General features: G+C 45.1%; 1 protein-coding gene across 1 annotated transcript; it reads left to right on the top strand.

The window, feature by feature from the left end:
* Nucleotides 1–15,658: 15,658 nt before the first annotated feature.
* Nucleotides 15,659–16,339, top strand: ATP6V1E2 (ATPase H+ transporting V1 subunit E2). Its single transcript, XM_045788385.2, has one exon. It carries the CDS (start codon nucleotides 15,659–15,661, stop codon nucleotides 16,337–16,339), a length of 681 nt encoding a protein of 226 aa, XP_045644341.2.
* The last annotated feature ends 4,013 nt before the right edge of the window (nucleotides 16,340–20,352 follow it).

Raw genomic sequence — 20,352 nt, 5'->3', positions numbered from 1 at the left:
TTAGTCATTTTGTTTGTGTCCCCTCCCACCTACCCCAGAAATGGAAAAATGGATTCCAATAGATCATTTGGTTTCTAGGCTAGGATGGTCTGGGTTGCAAGAAATGGAAAAGTCAACCCAAACGGCTTCACCAGCAAAGGAAGCATATGGACTTTTTAAGTCGAAACATCCAGAAGTCACTCGAGCTTCAGGCGCGGCTTGATCAAAACTCTGGCTCTATTTTTACACCACACTGCCCAGGAGGAGAGAGAGCATCTGTTGACTCACTCGTTGCACAAAAGTTTGGATTTCTTCTGATCAGATCAGCTTAGTTCATCCCTGAACCAGTCATGGTGGCCAGCAGGATGTCAGATGGTTGTTGCCTTACACCGGGGCTATGGCCCATCCCTGGAACCATCGCTGTGACAAGCGGTTGGGACTCCCCTGATCGGGCCTATTGGGGCCAACCCAAGTCCCAAGTTTTGCTCCCATTCAGATTCTGTGGGCTCCCCCACAGTGAGTGGCAGGTATGCGGGGGATGTGCGCTGAGGGGGCAACTGGCAATTCCATTCTATCAGGATTATTACACGCCAAGGTTCCTAGGTCTCCCCAAGCTGTACTAGAAATAAAGAACTTTAGGAGAAGCAAAATTCAAGGGAAGGCGGAAGTGAGAAGGATCCAAGTCAAATCCATGATTTGTTCCAAATTTCAGTGAGTTGGTTTGTCAGTACATAAATCTGTGCTCACTCTGAGCCCATAATTCTTGGACTTTAGTTAAGTACTCTTCTCCACCCTCTGAAACTCTTTCTTAGAATTATTGGTAAGGAGGTAGAATGGTTATCATCATTTTACCTGGGCCGTTCTTGTCTTCTGTTGTGCTTCTTTCCTCCACACATGTCCCCTATTTTCAGACTAGAGCCTCTTCTCTCTCTAGGGCTCTCCTGCTTCCCAGACTCCACCTGGCCCACCTTCATAGAATCATGCCATATGCTATACCCATTCCTCTTTTCCTTTCCACCCCTAAAACCTCCTGTCAGCATCCTTTTTTCTTAGGACTCCAACATGATGTAACTTGCACAGTTTTTTTTTTTTTAGCTAAGGTGTTAGTAATGGATCAAATTTTGCAGCATTTGTTAAAGGTCAATGGTCCTTAATGATCAGAACAATAAAGAAATCCAATAAGATTGGCTCACTTGGTTTTCATTTCTCGTTATACTTCTAGAATACAGCTAGATTCCTTTTTTCCAGTTCATTACACACCAAAAACTCAGAAGTATGTCCCAGCCTCTCAGAATTTTTGGCTCAAGAACCATTAATAATATTTTGCCATCTTAATTCTTGTCTTCTTCTGCACCTGAGGTCAGAGGACCAGTCATTATAGCTGATGGTGTTGCTACCAATTGCTGAACTATAGAAAAGGATGCTTCCCTGGAGGTTGTTGGTATGGAATATGCATATGATCTGGGAGTGACCTCCTCTCATAAGCTCCAAAGGTGACTGGATGACAGATCTCTCTTCCAGAAACGAAATCAGTGATTTTATTCCATGCTTCAGTGCTAAGAGTGCCAGAAAGCCATCCGAGACTCACTAAGGGTAGTTCCTCCACAGTGGATGGTTTAGCCCCTCCACATCACGGTGACATTTTGAATTGGGGGGAATCTTCCACTTCATGAGTCTTGGTGGGAAGAAAAGATCATCCCTTATGGAGGCTGAAAATTACAGACTCTTGCTTTCCTTGTCAGACTCTAGAGCTGGTGCAATGAGAGTTAAATACAGGGCACACTCTGTGTGGGGATTGCAGCTTTAGCGGTGGGCACACAGTCGAGTTCCTGACAGGAAGTGGCAGCTAAGGGTAGGCGGAGTGGTGGTGCCTGTGGTATATTTAAGTTCCTGGTGTAGAAGTGACAGCTGTACACACTGATTGTCAGAGTTCGGTGGCAGCAATGGTACCAGGAGTGGTTTTCTCATCAGAACAGTTTCTGAGGCGTGTGTCAGGCATGGTTCCTATGAAGTCAGTCTTGAGCAGCTTCTCTGGCCCTTCCGCGATCCTGTGAGCTACCATGATCCTTTGAGCTTTCTTGTCTGTTCAGTCAGCCACAGACAGCTTCTGTTCCTTGCAAACCAGCCTCTTGAGAAGGGGCTGGAAGAGCACATCATGGTATGGAACGCGCTTCATGTGGAGGGAGTGGAGATTCCCGTTTCTACCAGACCCGAGTCACTGGTACCAGACTGCCTTTTGTCTTAGTCTGTTCAGGCTGTTCTATCAGAACACCATGGACCGAGTGGGTTGTTAGCAACAGAAACTTAATTCTCACAGTTCTAGGGGCTGGGAGTTTGGGATCCGTTTACCAGCACGGTTGGGTGAGGGCCCTCTTCTGGGTTGCGGACTTCTTATTGCATCCTCACAGGGAGGAAGGGGCAAGGGAGCTCTGCTGGGCCTCTTTTATAAGGGCTCTAATCCCATTCATGAGGCAGAGCCCTCATGACTAGTCACTTCCTAAAGCCCCACCTCTTAACACCATCACTTAGGCATTGGAGGTGAGGGGACACATTCTGCCTGTAATACCTTCTGAATATAAGCCCCTGGAAAATTGCACAAAATACATGATATCACTGTTTTCAGATATTGGACAGCATGTAGCACAGGAATGTGATTCCTGAAGGAAACGAGCCAATGGGACAAGCTCTGTGTCACCCTACAGCCTTTCCTGGTGGAAGCACTTTTTGAACTGCAGCCAGTGAGGGGGAAGCTAAAGACCATAGCAGTCTTCCTGAGTTGAGGAGATAACTGAGAAGACTTTTCAAGGCAGAGTATCAGAGAGGAGAGACTAGGACAGCAACAAAGACTCCAGAACTATCCTCCTGAGAGTGTTGCTAATACTCACACACATACAGTGAAACCCCTCAATGTTAGCAAAGGGACTGCCAGGGAGCAAGGGCCAGTTTCCTGGACTCATACATGGCTGGGACGTGTTTGACTTTCAACCAGCCAACGTGGAGAGACCTTGTTGAATGTCCAGAAAATTCAGAGAAACTTCAGAAAAGTTATCTATGAGTAGAAGGGCTAAATTAGCCCGAGAATAAAAGTACGTCTCGATGTCCCCTCAACAAAGTTTATAAATAAGCCTCATAAAAACTAAGTTCACCCACTGTGACCATGACTGTTGGCTGAAACAAATTTCTTGACTCTTTAAAGGACAATAACAAAATACAGACATTCAACAACACAAAATTCAGAATGTCAAGAATTACCAGACATGTAAAAGACTAGGGAAATGTAATCAGGAAACTAATGAGTCAATAAAAACAAACCTAGAAATGACAGAAAGGGTGAAATTAGCAGATGAGGACTTAAAGAGGCATTATTATATACAAGGACTTAAAGGAAAATGTGAACATGGGGAGGAAAGGAACGGAAGATAGAGAGAGAACCAAATTGAGCTTCTAGAGTTGAAGAGTACAATACCTGAAATGAAAATTTCACCAGCTGGGCTTACAGCAGATGGGACATTGTAGAGGAAAGTACCTGTCACACTGAAGACACAGCACTAGAAATGATGCAGACAGAAGCACAGAGACTAAAAAACTGAGGAAATGAAACAGAACATGCAACACAGTAGCTGTGTCCTAAATTATGGGCTCCTGAGCCCTTCAGTGAAGGGTGGGAATTTCCAGTAGATTCCACAGGGGCAGGACTCACCTTCCACCCTGTTGGCCCAACAGGTTGTAAAATCCTGAAATAATGCATGTTGGTTGGTAAATGCTCCCCCCACCCCCGTCACTCCAGGCCTTTTCCTGGCTTCTTCTGACCTCCTGATTCAACATCTAAAGAGTTCATGTCTGGCAGAGCAGAGGTCTTTCAAGATCCTGTTCCAACTGAGGCAGGATCATTCTGGTTGGTCTTAATTATACTGAGTGTCATCTCTGATGAGAGGATGGGTTAGGATTGTGGGAGCCTGCCTGGGCCTTCCAGTCACCAATCTGAGTAGAATAAACTCAACCAGAGGACCCTGGGCAAACTCATTTAAACAATTACATTTTAAAAGTTCTTATTGAGCTTTTCTGTTCCAGGAATGTGGACAGGACACAAGGAGGTGTCCATCTGGGGCAGGCCACTGCAGACCCTCTTCCCAACTCCACATGCCTCTCTCTTTTGTCTGAAAGACGGTTGCAAATCCTGTGGTTGTGACAATCTCTGGGGGAGACAATGTCCTCATCACCCATCATTCATCTATGGGTCCAACAAATAATTATTGCCAATCTACTGCTGTGTACTGGACTCTGTGGGAAGGGGTAAGACGAGTATGGGGGGGGAGGTGACCAGAAATAGTACTTTCTCCAACAGGGTCATCGTGGAAGTCTCTGTGCATGGTGAGGGACAGAGTTGCATGGATACATTCTCCTCCTTGCGAGCCACAGCCTCCCTGGGTCAGGGCTTGAGCTATGTCTCACAGCTGAGCTGAGGCCAGGCAGGACCTGTGACAGTGAGACTTAAATCAATATTGAAGCAGCGCTTGCTGTCTGAATGTGTCCCCTGAGCTGAGGACTGGTAGCAAACATTGTTCCTGTGTGTTTCTGAGCAAGCAGAGCTCCTGCACTCTCTCGAGACTGTCCCTGACCATAGCTCACAGACTGGAGACTTGGCCAGCTAGCTCCCTCCAAGTGCTTGTGCCCATGGGCTTCCTGCTAACCTCATACTCACCCCCAGGCCCTCGGGAGACTTTCTGGGGCAAACACTGCTGTCCTGTGCAAATCTCCCCACAGGCAGCTCAAGGAGTGCGGTTCTAGGAAGGAAGGATGACCGGGACCCTTTAGTCAGGGATGGAATGGAAGGGCCTCTCTTTTGGGGGGAAGCCCTCGCTGAAAATCTTTTAGCTATGCAGCTTTGAAGCAGATTACTCTTGGAGAAGCTGGCTGCTTTGAAGAAGGCTTCCTGCAGATGTTTGAAAAGGAGGAATTAAGCTGTGAATTCATAATGGAAAGTATTTGGGGAGGAACGTTTCTGACCCTGCCCGGTTCTCGCGTTCATATTACCTGCCTGGTTCCTGTTGGCATTCGCTTTCTCTGGCCCCAACCAAAACCTGCTTTGCCACTGGGATGGAGTTCCTGGCATAAAACTGCATGTGGCCCATCACTCCTTAGCCACTGAAGCAGAGATAAAGCTTTACGGCCTCTTCTGATTTTCCCTCTGGGTGTCTCCTTTTATTTTTGGATGAAATGAACTCTCTGGCTATTGCTTTCTTTCCCCCCAGCTTGCTTCAGAGGGAGCAGCAGGCAGAAGGGCCGCTTTCCCACATCTTCATCCCGAGCTGAGCGGCTGGGCCCCATGCACAGAGCTGTAGCAGGTGCCACCAGGGCCAGCCCCTGCGTCATCAAAGCTGCCGGCTCTTCGACCACGTGTCCTTCCATCCCAAACCTCCCTTCCTGTGTTCTTGTCTAGGTACTCACCCGTGCAGTCTCAACCCGGTGTTTGGCTTACAGCTAGACTGTCCTGCCTCTGCCACCACAAGGCGAAGCTTCCTAAATCTAGGTTTGGCCAAGTTGCAGCCCTGCTCGGAAGCCTTTGATGAGTCTCCTTTACCCGGAGCTCCAGCTCTCAGTCGTGGACATTTCAAACCACCCCCAGCTGAATTCGCACCTTCTTTCCGGACATCGCTCGCTCCCACTGCCACTGTGGGCCTGTCTGCTGCTGCCCAAACCAGTCTTCCTGCACATCCTCACCATCGTGCCTTTGCCCACAGCATTGTGCCTCTCTGGACCATCTCACTCTTCCTGCCCATTGAAACGGTCCACCTTGGTGCCCGTCTTGACCCCTCCCTCCTGGATGAGCCCTTGCTCTCCGGACTGCTCCTTCGGCTGAAGCCTGCAGCCTGTGTCCTTTCCTGGCTGACATCCCAACCCATTTGGGTGCCAGGCACCTCTCTACTTTTCTGAGCCAGATCCTCTCTGGAAACTCGAAGGCATTGCTTAGAATTGGATGTCCATGCAGACTTGAGCAATTTTTGACTATATGGATAAATTCGCCTTAATGAATACTACTAACCCGCTACCTTTTCCAGGGCACCTGCCTCCACAGTGAGGTGTCTGTTGTCACTGATGGTATGTCTCAAACCACCCACCACCCAGTTTACCTGTCTGAAGGGTGATACATTATAGAGAGTGTACCATGAGCTTGGAAGGGGGCTTAGGGATTACATCCCTTCATTCACTTAATTTCCTGGCAACTGCTGGTTCCTAACACACCAGACTGTAATGTGAGGACCTGCTTACCCGTTCCTTTTCCCCATTACATCGTGGGCTTGGGAGACAAGGCTGGCGTCTGCCTTGTTCTCGATCTCCAGCACCTGGCACATAATAAGTGTTCAACACATATTTGCTGAAAGAAAAAAAAGGGGATGCACCCTTCCCACATATTTAGTATTTGAAATTCCCCCAAAGGAGTCATTATTCTTCTTAATTTCCTCACCCACTTCCTGGGCTCTGCAAGTTACCCTGTGCTCCAAGCTCTGGAAAGCCCCTTTCCTCCCTCACTCTGTCATCTCTGCGTGTCTGGAGGCCCACGTTTGGCACTTCCTCTGTTTTGGCTGGGGTAGGGAGCCCACACCCAAACATGTCTGCCCTCAGACTTGCTTACAAACCCCAGCTGGAATGAAGAACAGTTGCTCCAGGGTCTGGGCACGGCTCCAGCCTGACAGACACGGTTTGCCCACCAGAGACCCCCCCCCCCCCCCCCGTCATGGTGCTGGGGACACTGCACTTCACAGGGTAACACACGGGCCAACAGAGGTGAAGGCCAGAGAAGGGAGATTTCCAAGCGCACACTTCCTCTAAGGACCCCTCCTATGCCCATGGATGCCAAGTCAGCAGTTTGAAAATGTTTCCTTCCCCAAGGTCATGAGGAGGGATTTCTGGGGTGTGAGCAAGGTTCTATGGCTTGACCTGGGTGATGGTTACAGGATATTTGCCTCTTAAGAATTCATTAAGCCATCCATTTACATTTGATATGCTTTTTTGAATGTGTGTTACATTTCACAATAAAAAAGACAAAAGAAAAAAAAAAAGAAGGAAATTCTCCCCCCTCCAGCTGCTGGCTCCATTCCTAAGCCCTTAATCCAATCAATGCATGTTTAACAAGTTCCTACCTCCACGCAACCCCTGCCACAGAAGGAGCGTCTTGTCCTCAAGGAATTTCCTAGAGGAAACAAAATAACTGGGGCAACAAAAGACACTGAGTCCAGCTCTAGAATTCTATCTGGAAAATAGGCCATGCTGGCATTATTTTGAGGAGTCCAGAGGTCAAGGAGGTGGTGGGGCTCAAACTGGGCCTTGAAGATACAGGTGGGATTTCGTTAAACGGAGATAAGGAGAGGAGGGCTTTTTAGCCAAGAGAATGCCCTGATCCAAAAAAGCTGTTAGGTGGACTGAGCCTGATGTGTTGGGGTGGGGGTGGGGCGGACAATGAAGAGGCCTTGGTGCTAGATAGTTCGAGAGCTCAGGCCTGGCTTAGAGAGCCCGGGATGCAGCCTCCAGCCCCAAGGGTGGGCCAGGTGCAGGCCATTCCAGTGTGAGCCTGCCTCATGGGCGAGGAGGGGTCTGTGTCCTTCACGAGGGCAGGCACGTACGGTTAACAGTGCTTGGTTTGTTTTGTTCTTTTGCTCAAGCCACAGGCCCATGTGGGCTCATAATCCCCATCCCAGACAGACTGGAAGTTCTATCTGCCAGACGCGTTACACGGCACCGTATTCCTGCAGACACACTTGCTCAATCCCAGACTTTCGGCCCGGCCCCACCCTGCAGCTGCTGTCAGGCCAGCGCTGACGAGCTGTTTCGAGGTGGGAGCGCAGGAGGAGGTGGGAACACAGGGGAGCAGGTTCCAGGACGGTCCTGGGGGCCAGTCTGAGATGACTTCACACCCCACCCCCTGCCCAAGCGCCCTGGAATTCCGGACTTCGCCCACCATCGCCAAGGATGTGGCTAGTGCCCTGAGACCGTGGGTAAGGGGGCCAACAGAGTGTTGGGAAGCTCCCAAGCTCCAGGCAGGCTTCATACCAGGAGGCAAGGCTCGGGTGTGTTTCCACTTACTTTGGGACTGGAAATCCAATCAGTCATAAGTACTCTCTACACACAAAGAGTAACTGTGACGGGCATGAAGCCTAAGGCAGAGAAGAGCTGGTAATAATAGCAGTACGAACGAGAACCACGCTGCAGCTGGCACGGTGCTGAGCCTTCGCCGCTTCCATCTGATCCTCCCGGTGATCCTACCATGTGGGTGCTATTGGTATTTCTACCAGACAAGAGCGCTGAGGCTTGGAGGTGTGAGCTGCTTTCCCAAAGTCATGGAGATGGCCAATGCAGAAGTAGGATCTGAATTCCAGAAGTCCGACCCCAGCACCCATGCCGTGGAAGCCGGTGATGCCCACGTAAGCCCTGTCTGGTCTTGGGAAGCAGGCTCTTCCTCACCAACCAGACCAGAGCCCAGCGGCCCCTGTGGTGGGCGTGGCCCTCTTCAAGAGCATCTGGCAAATTTCGCTTGCTCTGGTTTCTTATGAAACAACCTTTGAATTTGGCTTCCCGAGCGACCCACATACACGGAGAGAAGGTCATGATCTGCCAACATGACAGCTGTATTTTTCATTAGTCAATTAACAAGCTGGCTGCCTGGGTTCACACACAGATCTGTTTCTGAGAGCTTGGAGAAAGGGAGCCCACCCCAGAGCTGAAGCCCGCCTTGTGCCAACTCCATTGAGATTCCGAGTATGCAAGGGTAGCCCCCAGCCTGGCCTGTGTGCCAAGGAAATCCCTCTTGGCCTCCTTTTGGCAGGCTTGGCCAGCCTTCCCCAGTGACAGCCTGGCTCTGTGGATTTGAGTCGCCCGGTCAGACGGCGAGGGTGCTCTGCAGAGAAGGCGGCCACAGTGCCAGGCTCCGGTGTGTGTTCCAAGTTCCACATTCCGTGCGCAGACTCCCGGCGCCAGAGCGAAGGCTGACCCTTGGCAGGACACTGGGTAAGGGTTCGTCGGGTACATTTCTTCCTCTGCAACATAACCTGGGGCTTCCTGTATCTCCCACTCTCTCGACTTCCGTGACTTCCGTTCGTAGTGGCTCCCAAGCGGGTGACCAAGCAGGGTTACCCAGGAAGACTTAAAAAACAAAACAAAAAAACCCCCCAAAACCCCAACCCATTTAATTGTCTTATTTAGGAGCAGAGAATGTTGGGCTCTGTTTATAAAATTACAGTTTTTTTAAAAAAAATTACATCCTAAAACAATGGGACACTTTGTAAGACTTCAAACCCCAAATCTTGGTCTTTATCACAAATGCTGGGTTGTTTTACCACCAAATTTGGTGAGTAGTGCATCTTTCTGGGCATTCTATCTTTTTTTTTTTTAATTGTGCTTAAAAAAAATATGTAACACGAGATCTACCCTCTTAACAAATTTTTAAATGTATAGTACAATATTGTTAACTGTTTCCGCATTGTTACAGGACCGATCTCTAGATGTGCATGACTGAAACTCTATACCCATTAAACAGCAATTGTGCATTTTCCCCATCCCCAGGCTGGGACAACCACCATTCTACTTTCTGCTTCTGAGTTTGACTACTTCAGACACCTCATGCAAATAGAATTACGCAGTATTTGTCTTTCTGCGAATGACTTATTTCATTTAGCATAATATCCTCAAGATTCATCCATGTTGCAATATACCATAGGATTTTCTTTTTTTTTTTAAAGGTTGAATAATATTCCATTCTATGTATATACCACATGTTCTTTATCCATTCATTAGCGATGGAAGCATATTAAGATTGTTTCCATATCTTGGCTATTGTGAATAGTGTTATGGTGAACATGAAAGTGCTAATATCGCTTCAAGATCCTGATTTTAATTCTTCTGGATAAATACCCGGAGGTGGGATAGCTGGATCATTAAGTAGTCCTATTTTTAATTGTTTGAGGAATCTGTGCTATTTTCCATAGCTGCGACACCATTTTACATTCCCAGCAATCTCTCCACATCCTTGCCAACCCTTGTTTTTTGTTGTTGTTGTCGTCGTTGTTTTTTGTTTTTTGACAATGGCCATCCTAATAGGTGTAAGGTAATATCTCATTTTGGCTTTTATTTGCAGGTCCCTCATGTTAGTGATGTTAAGCATTTTTTCACATACTCTCCGGGCATTTGTATGTCTTCCTTGGAGAAATGTCTAATCTTTTGCCCAGTAAATTTTTTTTTTCTTTGCTGTTGAGTTAGAGGAGTTTCTTGTGTATTTTAGACATTAACCCCTTATCAGATATATGGTTTGCAAATATTTTCTCCCCATTCTGTAGGTTGCTTCAGCACTGTATTGTTTTCTTTGTAGTGCAGATTTTGAGTCTGTATGTGGCCCCGTTTGTCTATTTTGCTTTTATTGCCTGGGCTTGGTGTCATGCCAAGAAATCATTGCCAAGACCAATATTATGAAGATTTTACCCTATGTTTTATTCTGGGAGTTTTATGGGTTTCAGGTCTTATGTGTAAGCCTTTAATCCATTTTGAGTTGATTTTTGTGTATGGTGTAAGATAAAGATCCAATTTTATTCTTTTGCTTGCAGATATCCAGTTTCTCCAGCACTATTTGTTGAAAAGACTGTCCTTTCCCCATTGTGTAGTCTTGGCCCCTTTGTCAAAGATCACGTTATGACATATGTGTGGGTTTATTTCTAGCTCTATTCTGCTCCATTGGTCTATATTTCTGTCTTTATGCCAGTACCGTACTATTTTAATTACCGTAGGTTTGTAATATGTTTTGAAGTCATGAGTGCGAGGCCTTTGGCTTTGTTCTCTTTCAAGGTTATTTTGGCTATTCAGGGTCCTTTGTGGTTCCATATGAATTTTAGAATTGGTTTTTCTATTTCTTCAAAAAATGCCGTTGGGACTTTGATAGAGATTGCATTGAATTTTTAGATCGCATTGGTTAGTACGAATATCTCGACATTAAGTCTTCTAATCTATGAACATAGGATGTCTTTCCATTTATTTGCATCTTATTTAGTCTCCTGCAGCAGTGTTTTGTAGTTTGTAGTGTATAAGCATTTAGTATCCTTGTTTAAGTTTATTCCTAGTATTTTGTTCTTTTTGATGATATTATAAATGAGATTTTCTTTTCTTTCTTTTCTTTTCTTAGTAATACAAATAATAACAGCGCTTACCATGTGCCAAGGCATTGTTCTAAGCACTTTACGTACATTATGAACTCAATTTTTTTCTTCAAGTATAATTAACACAGTGTTATATTAATTTCAGGTGTACAATATAATGATTCAACAATTCTATACATTTCTCAGTGCTCATTACTCTCAATCCCCTTTATCTATTTCACCCATCCCCCCCACCAACCTCTCCTCTAACAACAACCACTTTGTTCTCTGAATTTAAGAGTCTGGGTTTTTTTTGTTTGTTTTTTGTTTTGGTCTCTTTTTATCTTTGTTTATTGTTTTTTTCTTAAAGTCTACATATGAATGAAATATATGGTATTTGTCTTTCTCTGACTGACTTATTTCACTTAGTATTATATCGAATAAGATTGTTTCCTTAATTTCCTTTTTGCATTACTCATTGTTAGTCAGAAACACAATTGATTTTTTTTTTAAGATTTTTTTATTTATTTATTCGACAGAGATAGAGACAGCGAGAGAGGGAACACAAGCAGGGGGAGTGGGAGAGGAAGAAGCAGGCTCATAGCGGAAGAGCCTGACGTGGGGCTCGATCCCATAACGCCGGGATCACCCCCTGAGCCGAAGGCAGACGCTTAACCGCTGTGCCACCCAGGCGCCCCACAATTGATTTTTGTATGTTGATTTCATATCTTGCAAACTTGCTGAATTTTTTAGTTAGTTCCAATTGGGTTTTTTTTTTTTTTTTTTTTTTTTTTGTAGAGTCATTAGGGTTTTCTAGATATAAGATGTAAGATGTGAGATAATTTTACTTCTTTTTTCTGATTTGGAAACCTTTTATTTCTTTCTCTTACCTAACTGCTATAGCTAAGACTTCCAATAATATGTTGAATAAAAGTGGCAAGAGTGGGCATCATTGTTTTGTTCCTGATCTTAGAGGAAAGACTTAGATCTTTCAGGTTTTTCACTGTTGAGTATGATGTTAGCTGTGGACTCTTCATATATGGCCTGTCTTATATTGAGGTAATTTCCTTCTCTTCCTAGTGTTTTTATCATGAAAGGATGTTGAATTCTGTTAAAGGCTTTTCTGCATATATTGAAATGACCATATGATTTGATCCTTCGTTCTGTTAATATGGTGTATCACACTGATTGATTTTTGTATGTTGAACCATCCTTGCATCACAGGCATAAATACCACTTGGTTATGGTGTATGAATCTTTCTATGCGCTGCTGTTGAATTGGGTCTGCTAGTATTTGTTGAGGATTTTACACCTATGTTCATTAGAAATATTGGCCTGTGGTCACCTTTTCTTGCAGTGTCTTTGACTTTGGTATCAGGGTAATGCCAACCTCATGAAATGACTTTGGAAGTGTTTCTCATTCTTCAATTTTTTGGAAGCATTTTTGAAAGATTAGCATTAATCTTTAAATTTTTGGTAGAATTCTCTAATGAAGCCATCTGGTCCTGGGCTTTTGTCTGTTGAGAAGCTTTTGATTACTGATTTGATCTCCTCACTAGTTATAGATATGTTCAGAATTTCAGTTTCTTTGTAATTCAGTGTTGGTGGGTTGTATGTTTCTAGGAATTTATTTCTTCTGGATTGTTCAATTTGTTAGTGTGTAACTGTTTATGGTAGTCTTTTATAATCCTTTTTTTTTATTTTTGTGGCTGTAGTAGTACTCATTTTTCATTGATTTTGAGTCTTTTTTTTTTTGTCTAGCTAAAGGTTTGCCTATTTTTTTTCTTTTCAAAAACCAACTTTTTGTTTTATTGCTTTTTCCCCCGTTGTTTCATTTATTTCTGCTCTAATCTTTATTTTTAAAATTTTTTGTTTGTTTGTTTAGATCGAGTGAGTGGGGGAGGGGGAGAGGAAGAGGGAGAGAGAGAATCCCAAGCAGGCTCCATGCCCAGTGTAGAGTCTGATTCAGGGCTCAATCCCACATCTCAGAGATCATGACCCAAGCCGAAATCAAGAGTCAGACACTCATCTGACTGAGCCACCCAGGCGTCCCCCAATCTTTATTATTTCCTTTATTTTGCTAATTCTGGTCTTAGTTTGCTCTTCTTTTTCTAGATCATTTGAGGTATAGAGTTAGATTGTTTGAGATCTTTCTTCCTTTTTTAATGTAGGCATTGGCTGCTATAAACTTCCCTCTTAGTACTGCTTTTGCTGCATACTATAAGTTTTTTTTTTTTCTAGAGTTTATTTATTTATTCGACAGAGAGAGACAGCCAGCGAGAGAGGGAACACAAGCAGGGGGAGTGGGAGAGGAAGAAGCAGGCTCATAGCGGAGGAGCCTGATGTGGGGCTCGATCCCATAACGCCAAGATCACGCCCTGAGCCAAAGGCAGACGCTTTAACCGCTGTGCCACCCAGGCGCCCCGCTGCATACTATAAATTTTGATATGTTGTATTTTCATTTTTGTTTGGCCCAAGATATTTTCTAATTTCTCTTTTGATTTCTTCTTTGTCCCATTGGTTATTCAATAGGGTGTTGTTTAATTTCCACATATTTGTAAATTTTCCAGTTTTCCTTCTGCTATTGATTTCCAGTTTCATTCCATTGTGGTCAGAAAAGATACTTGGTATGATTTCAATCTTCTTAAATTTGTTAAGACTTGTTTTATGACCTAATGTGACCACTGCTGGAAAATGTTCCATGTGGGTTTGAGAAGAATGTGTATTCTGCTGCTGTTGGGTGGACTGTTCTGGATATGTCTATATGTCTGTTAGGTCCATTTGGTCTATATTTTTGTTCAAGCAGCTATGTTTCCTCATTGATCTTCTGTCTGGATATTCTATCCATTATTGAAATGGGATATTAAAATCTCCTAATATTATTGCATTGCTGTCTATTCTCCCTTCACTTCTGATGTTTGCTTCATATATTTGGGTGCTCTGATATTGGGTGCATATATATATATTTATAATTATTATATCTTCCTGGTGAATTGGCCTTTCATCATTATGTCTTTTCCCTTGTGACAGTTTTTGACTTAATGTCTACTTTGAATGACATAAGTATGGCAACTCCTGCTCCCTTTCGGTTACCATTTGCACAGAGTATCTTTTTCCATTCTTTCACTTTCAGCCTATGTGTGTCCTTAAATCTAAAGTGAGTATCTTGTAGACAGCATATATTTGAGTCTTTTTAAAAAAGTGTATGTATTCAGCCACTCTAGGGAGTTTAATCCATTTACATTTAAAGTAATTAGTGATAGGGAAGAACGTGCTATTGCCATTTTGTTAATTGTTTTCTGTATGTCTTGTAGCTTTTTTGCCCCTCTTCATCTCTTGCTGTCTTACTTTGTATTTTGTTGACTGGTCTTAGTGACATGACTTGATTCTTGTCTTATTTTCCTTGTGAACCTGGATGTCCATTTCCTTCCTCAGACTTGGGGAGTGTTTGGCCTTTATTTCTTCAAATAAGCTTTCTGTCACTGGAATGCGCGTATTGCGTATATTGATTCACTTCATGATATCCCATATGTCCCTTAGGCTTTCTTAACTTTTTTTTTTTTTTAGTGTGTATCTCTGGCTGGATAATTTCAAATGATGTGTCTTTGAATTTGCTGGTTCATTCTTCTCCAAATTAAGCTTGTTGAACTCCTGTAGTGAATTTTTCAATACAGTTATATTCTTTAGCTCCAAACTTTGTTTGGCTCTTTTTAAAATATTTTCTCTCTCTGCTGTTGCTAGTCTTGTTTTGTTCATGTATCATTTTCCTGAGCTCATTAAGCATCCCAGGAAGGCTTTTTAACATATGGATTCTCAGACCCTATTGGCAGAGATTCTGATTCAGTAGTCTGTAGTAGGGCCTAGAAATCTGTATTTCTGTAAGTTTCCCTAGGTGATTCAGATGTACATCTAGGTTTGGAAAACACTTCCAATGAAAAGACTACCTTCAATCCCTCCCATTTCCCACTTCCCTCCAAGATGCCACCATCTGTCTACCGGGATTCTGCCTCTGTATTATTTGAGGGATCTTGAAACCCTTCTGCCTCCAGGCAGCCTTCCTCCATTGAATCTTGTCTGACCATGAGTTTCTTAGACTTCTCCCCTGACTTCTCCAACCTATGGGCCTATACTTCCCATTTCTGTATTAATTTGGCATTTCATCCCTTTAATTTGCTATATGAGTCTTAAGCCATCACTGTCTAAAAAGCTTCTGGACTAAGTCTACCCTAATTTTTTGGATTATTTAATGACAGAAAAGTGGTGAGTGTAGTAGAGGTAGACCTCTGGGAACCCGGGTTCACATCTCTGTTCTTATAGGGTGTGACCTCGGAGAGGCTGTTTTTCCTTTCTGGGCCTCAGTTTCCTCATCTGTGAAATGAGCAGTGAATAGATGGTCTCCATGATCCATCCTTATAGACTCTGACTCTCTCCTTCCTTCTCTTCTGCACTTCATAGCTGAGGAAGTGGAACTCTGAAGTCATTCCTGAAACTCTGCCCTAAATCAAAGGAACCAGAGGGCTTGCAAGTTCCCCCCCCCCCCCCCCGCCTTTCCAGGAGCAACCATGGCCCTGAGTGATGTCGATGTGCAGAAGCAGATTAAGCACATGATGGCTTTCATTGAGCAGGAAGCCAATGAGAAGGCAGAAGAAATAGATGCCAAGTCTGAGGAAGAGTTCAACATCGAGAAAGGACGCCTTGTGCAAACCCAACGCCTGAAGATTATGGAGTATTATGAGAAGAAGGAGAAGCAGATAGAACAGCAGAAGAAAATCCAGATGTCCACCATGAGGAATCAGGCAAGGCTGAAAGTCCTGAGAGCCCGAGATGACCTCATCTCCGAGTTGCTGAATGATGCCAAGCTGAGACTTGGCAGGATTGTGGCCGACCCGGAAGTCTACCAGGGGCTTCTGGATAAATTAGTGCTTCAGGGTCTGCTCCGACTGCTGGAGCCCATGGTAATCATACGCTGCAGGCCACAGGACATCCTCCTGGTGGAGGCTGCAGTGCAAAAAGCCGTCCCCGAGTACATGATAGTCTCCCAAAAATGTGTGGAAGTCCAAGTTGATCAAGACGTGCACCTGGCTACGAGTGCAGCTGGAGGTGTGGAAGTCTACAGTGGCGATCAGAGAATAAAGGTTTCCAATACCCTAGAAAGTCGACTGGATCTCTTAGCCCGACAAAAGATGCCTGAAATACGAAAGGCCTTGTTTGGAGCCAATGCCAACAGAAAGTTTTTTATATAAGCCTCTGCCAAGGGAAGCTCAAGTTGAATTGCTTAGCCATTAAAAGCTTACGTTATTAGGGCAAAGGAAACTGGTCATGTTTCCTTTTCTCTGTTGCTTTGATAGGAGTCTATCTTCTTTCATGAGATATCCTTCGAATAGCTAAAGGCATTATATTTTGGAATAAAACCTGAAAATGCTTAGCAGTCTAATTCTGGTTTATCCATACATACTGCATCTCTGGTCAGTTCAATAGTCTCGGTTGAAGGGAGTAAGGACGTCTGCTCTTTAGCTTGTCCTTCAGTTGAGATCTGAATGATACTAATGGTTTGCAGGTCTGAGTGCTCTAAAACTCTTTAATATTATCTGAAGTGTGTTTCCCTTCTTTTGCTTCAGCTTTCTGTACTTACGTTATTTAATGAAGTTTAAAGATCTTGTTTGTGTGTGTAGGGCCAATTTCATGGGTGTGGGACCAGAATAGTCACATAGGGTTCCGTGCGCAAAAGAGCCCAGCACTTGGGGTTTAATGCTGTGTGGCCAATGACTTGAAATTCTTATTTTGATCTTGAAAATGTGTTTTATAAGTGAAGACTGATGGGACTTTGAAGAATGTGCCAGTGCTTAGAGCCTCATGCATGGTACCAACTACCAAAGCCTACCCTCCTCTCTGGGATGGGTTCTTGGCCACTCACTTCCCAGCTTGCTGGTGCCCTGAGACCCAGCCTTCCCCTCCCTCACCCAGTCAACATTGCTGCTTTCTGCCTTTGCTGAGGCCTGGGTGTGCGTGCAGGGAGGGTTGGGGACGTGTGCGTGCTCCGCAGAGTCTTAGAGCTGGGCATAATGGCGGCCATTGCTGTCCCAGAATGGCAGCTCCATAGCACATTCAGCAAGTGACTTGGTGAGGGTGAGTCTCTTGCCCACCACATACTGAGCCCACCCTGGTGTGGAGGTTTAGAGACCCTGAGATTCACCTGTCTGCTATGGGTGGGGTCAGCCAGTTACTGGAATGGGAGCTGTTTGGCTTGATTTCCCTGACCCCAGCCAGGGCATAGCACATAGATCTGGGGGCTGGTGGGAAGGAGGACCCAGCAGTTGTCAAGCTTGCTGGGCCTGAGTGTCAGGTTGGGAACTTCAGGACCTTATGAAGGTCTGTACTTGCTCTGGAAAGTATCCCAGTCCATCAGACAGCTCAGTGCCTAGGGGGACATAATCTCATCTCCTTGGCCAGTTTGAGACATCTTCCAAGAGAAGCCAAGAAATACAGATTGTATAATTTCGGTGATTTTTCCACAATATAAAGATATATGATAAAATTCATGTTAATGATTTACAATTTTAATTGTTATTTACTTAGCCATTACATAGCTAATAAATACCATGACAAGTCAAAAGAGAGACTGCAGAGGAAAGGAAAAAGCTTTATCTTTTAGGACTTTCCACTGTACTTTTTGAACAAAGGATTCTCACGTTTTCTTTTTGCATTGGGCCCCATAAATGATGTTACTAGTTCTGCATATGTATGTTGATTTACAGTCTAATCTATGCCCAAGTGTGGTGTATGTATTAAAATAAAGGTTTTTTGAAGAAAAGAATCCCCAAGCCACTCTGCCAAGGACAAAGTTTAGCTTACGTGGTCAGGAACAGAAACGTTGTGAAGCCCAAACACAAAGTAGGGGACAGGTTATTAGAAATCAGGGTGTCTCGGGGCGCCTGCGTGGCTCAGTCGTTAAGTGTCTGCCATCGGCTCAGGTCATAATCTCGGGGTCCTGGGATCGAGCCCCACATCGGGCTGGGCTCTCTGCTCAGTGGGGAGTCTGCTTCTCCCTTTCCCACTCCCCCTGCTTGTGTTCCCTCTCTTGCTGTGTCTCTCTCTGTCCAATAAATCAATAAAATCTTAAAAAAAAAAATCAGGGTGTCTTACAAAGCCTGGGGATAGGAATCTCTTACGATCTCAGGAGAGGACTGGACCTGTCAGAAAGCCATCTGAAATCCTCTATCTGGCTGCTTCATCTTTCTTGTAGGAGTGACTTTCTCTACTGCACAGTTTTAACGGTCGAGTATACGTGCTTCAGAAAGTTTGCATTCTAAAGTTTACATGGTGTAGTTCCAGAAACAAACTTCTTCTCTTACAATGCCACTTTCCTGAGAAGGAATCCATTTGGCCCAGCTCAGGTCAGATGTCCACCTTTGGGCCAGCTGACATCTGGGGGCACTTCTCAGAGAAAAGGGGGTCTTCGTCATCTAGACAATCTCTGCAAAGGGTGTCTATTGTGTGGGTCTTTTTGAGTTGTGCGTTCAGTCATTTACTGAACATTTTCTGAAGGCCAGCAATGAGCTAGGCCCTTTGCTAGCTGCTGGGCTGCAAGGAATACAGTCTGGTCCCATCCTTTAGTTACTGACACATAAACAGATGTGGATCGTGGTAAGGATACGAGGTGCGAGTGCCCGTCTAGAGCTGTGAAAGGGGTACTGTGAGCACACGGTACAGGAAGAGAAGGTCACAGAAGACTTCTGGGTGCTGGCAGTTGAGCCAAAGAAAGCACTTTAGGCAAAGGAGGGCGGGGGAAGCATATGCAAAGGCCCTGAGGTGTGAAAAAGCAAGCTGTGTTAGAGGAACCGCGCATAGTTCAGTGTGATGGAGTGTGAGGGATGCAGGGGACGAGACCACCGACGAAGCTGCAAAGATGGACAGAGCCCGATTGTGAGGTGCAGTGGGCCTTGCTCCGGGGTTAGGCTAGTTCTGCTGCATGGGTGATGAGGGTCCCTTGAAGGACTTCCAATAGGAGCGAAACCGTGAGAGCTGGACTTTTAAAAGATTATGCTAGTGTCACTGTGTGTGGAAAACACATTGAAGGGTCGGAGAGGCTGGAAGCAGGAGTGACTTACCAGCCCAAGTGAGAGATGATAAATGATCGATGCAGCTGTTTTGTGACATAGGTCAAATTCATCGATACATAGGCTGGAAGAGAAGAATTAGTGACTTATGTCTTACACCCCTCCCCTGCCCTGTCCCCCAGAAAATCTTTTCCCTTGTCCAGGCTTGAGGCTTTCTGTCAGTTTTGCATCATTTTACAGTTTTTCTTATAAGAGTGTTCTTCCCCTCAGAGCCTTCCCCTTACTCTCATTCCAGGCCCAGGAAAGCATTCCCTTCACAGCTACCTGAGCCCTCGGCTGCCTCCCTTCCTGGGAACCCAGACCCCACTTCCTGCTGTAATCCAGGAGTATCTGAACCCCGTTGGCAGTTCTGGCCTCCTGAGCTGCCTTCAATTCATTATTGGGGCCCCTGACATTAATTCATCTCCAAAACAACTGACAGGTAGATTTTGTGAAGGTTTTATGGGAAGTTGAGGAGAGCTTTACAGAGTGCCTGTGGGGCCCAATTACCCTAAGCCCCATTTACTTCATTTTATTTATTTTTTTAAGATCTTATTTATTTATTTGAGAGAGCGAGCACAAGTTGTGGGGAGGGGAGAGGGGGAGGGAGAAGCAGGCTCCCCATGAGCAAAGAGCCCTGTGGGGCTCCATCACCGGACCCTGGGATCATGACCTGAGCCGAAGGCAGACGCTTAGCCCACCGAGCCACCCAGGCCTCCCTCCCTAAGTTCCATTTAAACAGCTCTCTGTTTTTCCAAACTTTTCTCTTGCCCAGTGCTGCCAGATACGTTCTCTTTCTCTTCAAACTTCTCCTCCTCAGCCTCTCAATGCCTGGGCTCCAGTCTCCTCCGTCATAATGTCCCCTCAGCAAAACAAAAGCTGGTGGCTAACGGAGCCCTGCCCTCCCACAGTCCCTGGCTGCAAGGACACTACAGTTCCGGTGAGGACTTTTCATGCAGCACCTTTATTTACTGTTAGCTGCTTTTTCTACTCAGCCCATCTTTTTAGACATAGCTCCTTGTGGAGGGACAGTGTTCTGGTCCTTCCTTCTAGCATTTTCTGCTGCCATGTTATTTTGGTGCTGACCTGGGGCGTGCACACATAGTAGGTTCTGAGCAGACATCTACAGTCGTTACATTCTTTCCCGACCTGCCTCTGGT

Source organism: Ursus americanus, chromosome 7, assembly GCF_024610735.1.
Source record: "Ursus americanus isolate L20-20 chromosome 7, mUrsAme1.1.p, whole genome shotgun sequence".
NCBI lineage: Eukaryota > Metazoa > Chordata > Mammalia > Carnivora > Ursidae > Ursus > Ursus americanus.
The sequence above is the reverse complement of the archived record's forward strand: the minus strand, read 5'-3'. Positions and strand labels throughout refer to the sequence as shown.

Excerpts from the sequence above, each read along its gene's own strand:
- ATP6V1E2 (XM_045788385.2), top strand. The coding sequence starts at position 15,659 with ATGGCCCTGAGTGATGTCGATGTGCAGAAGCAGATTAAGCACATGATG.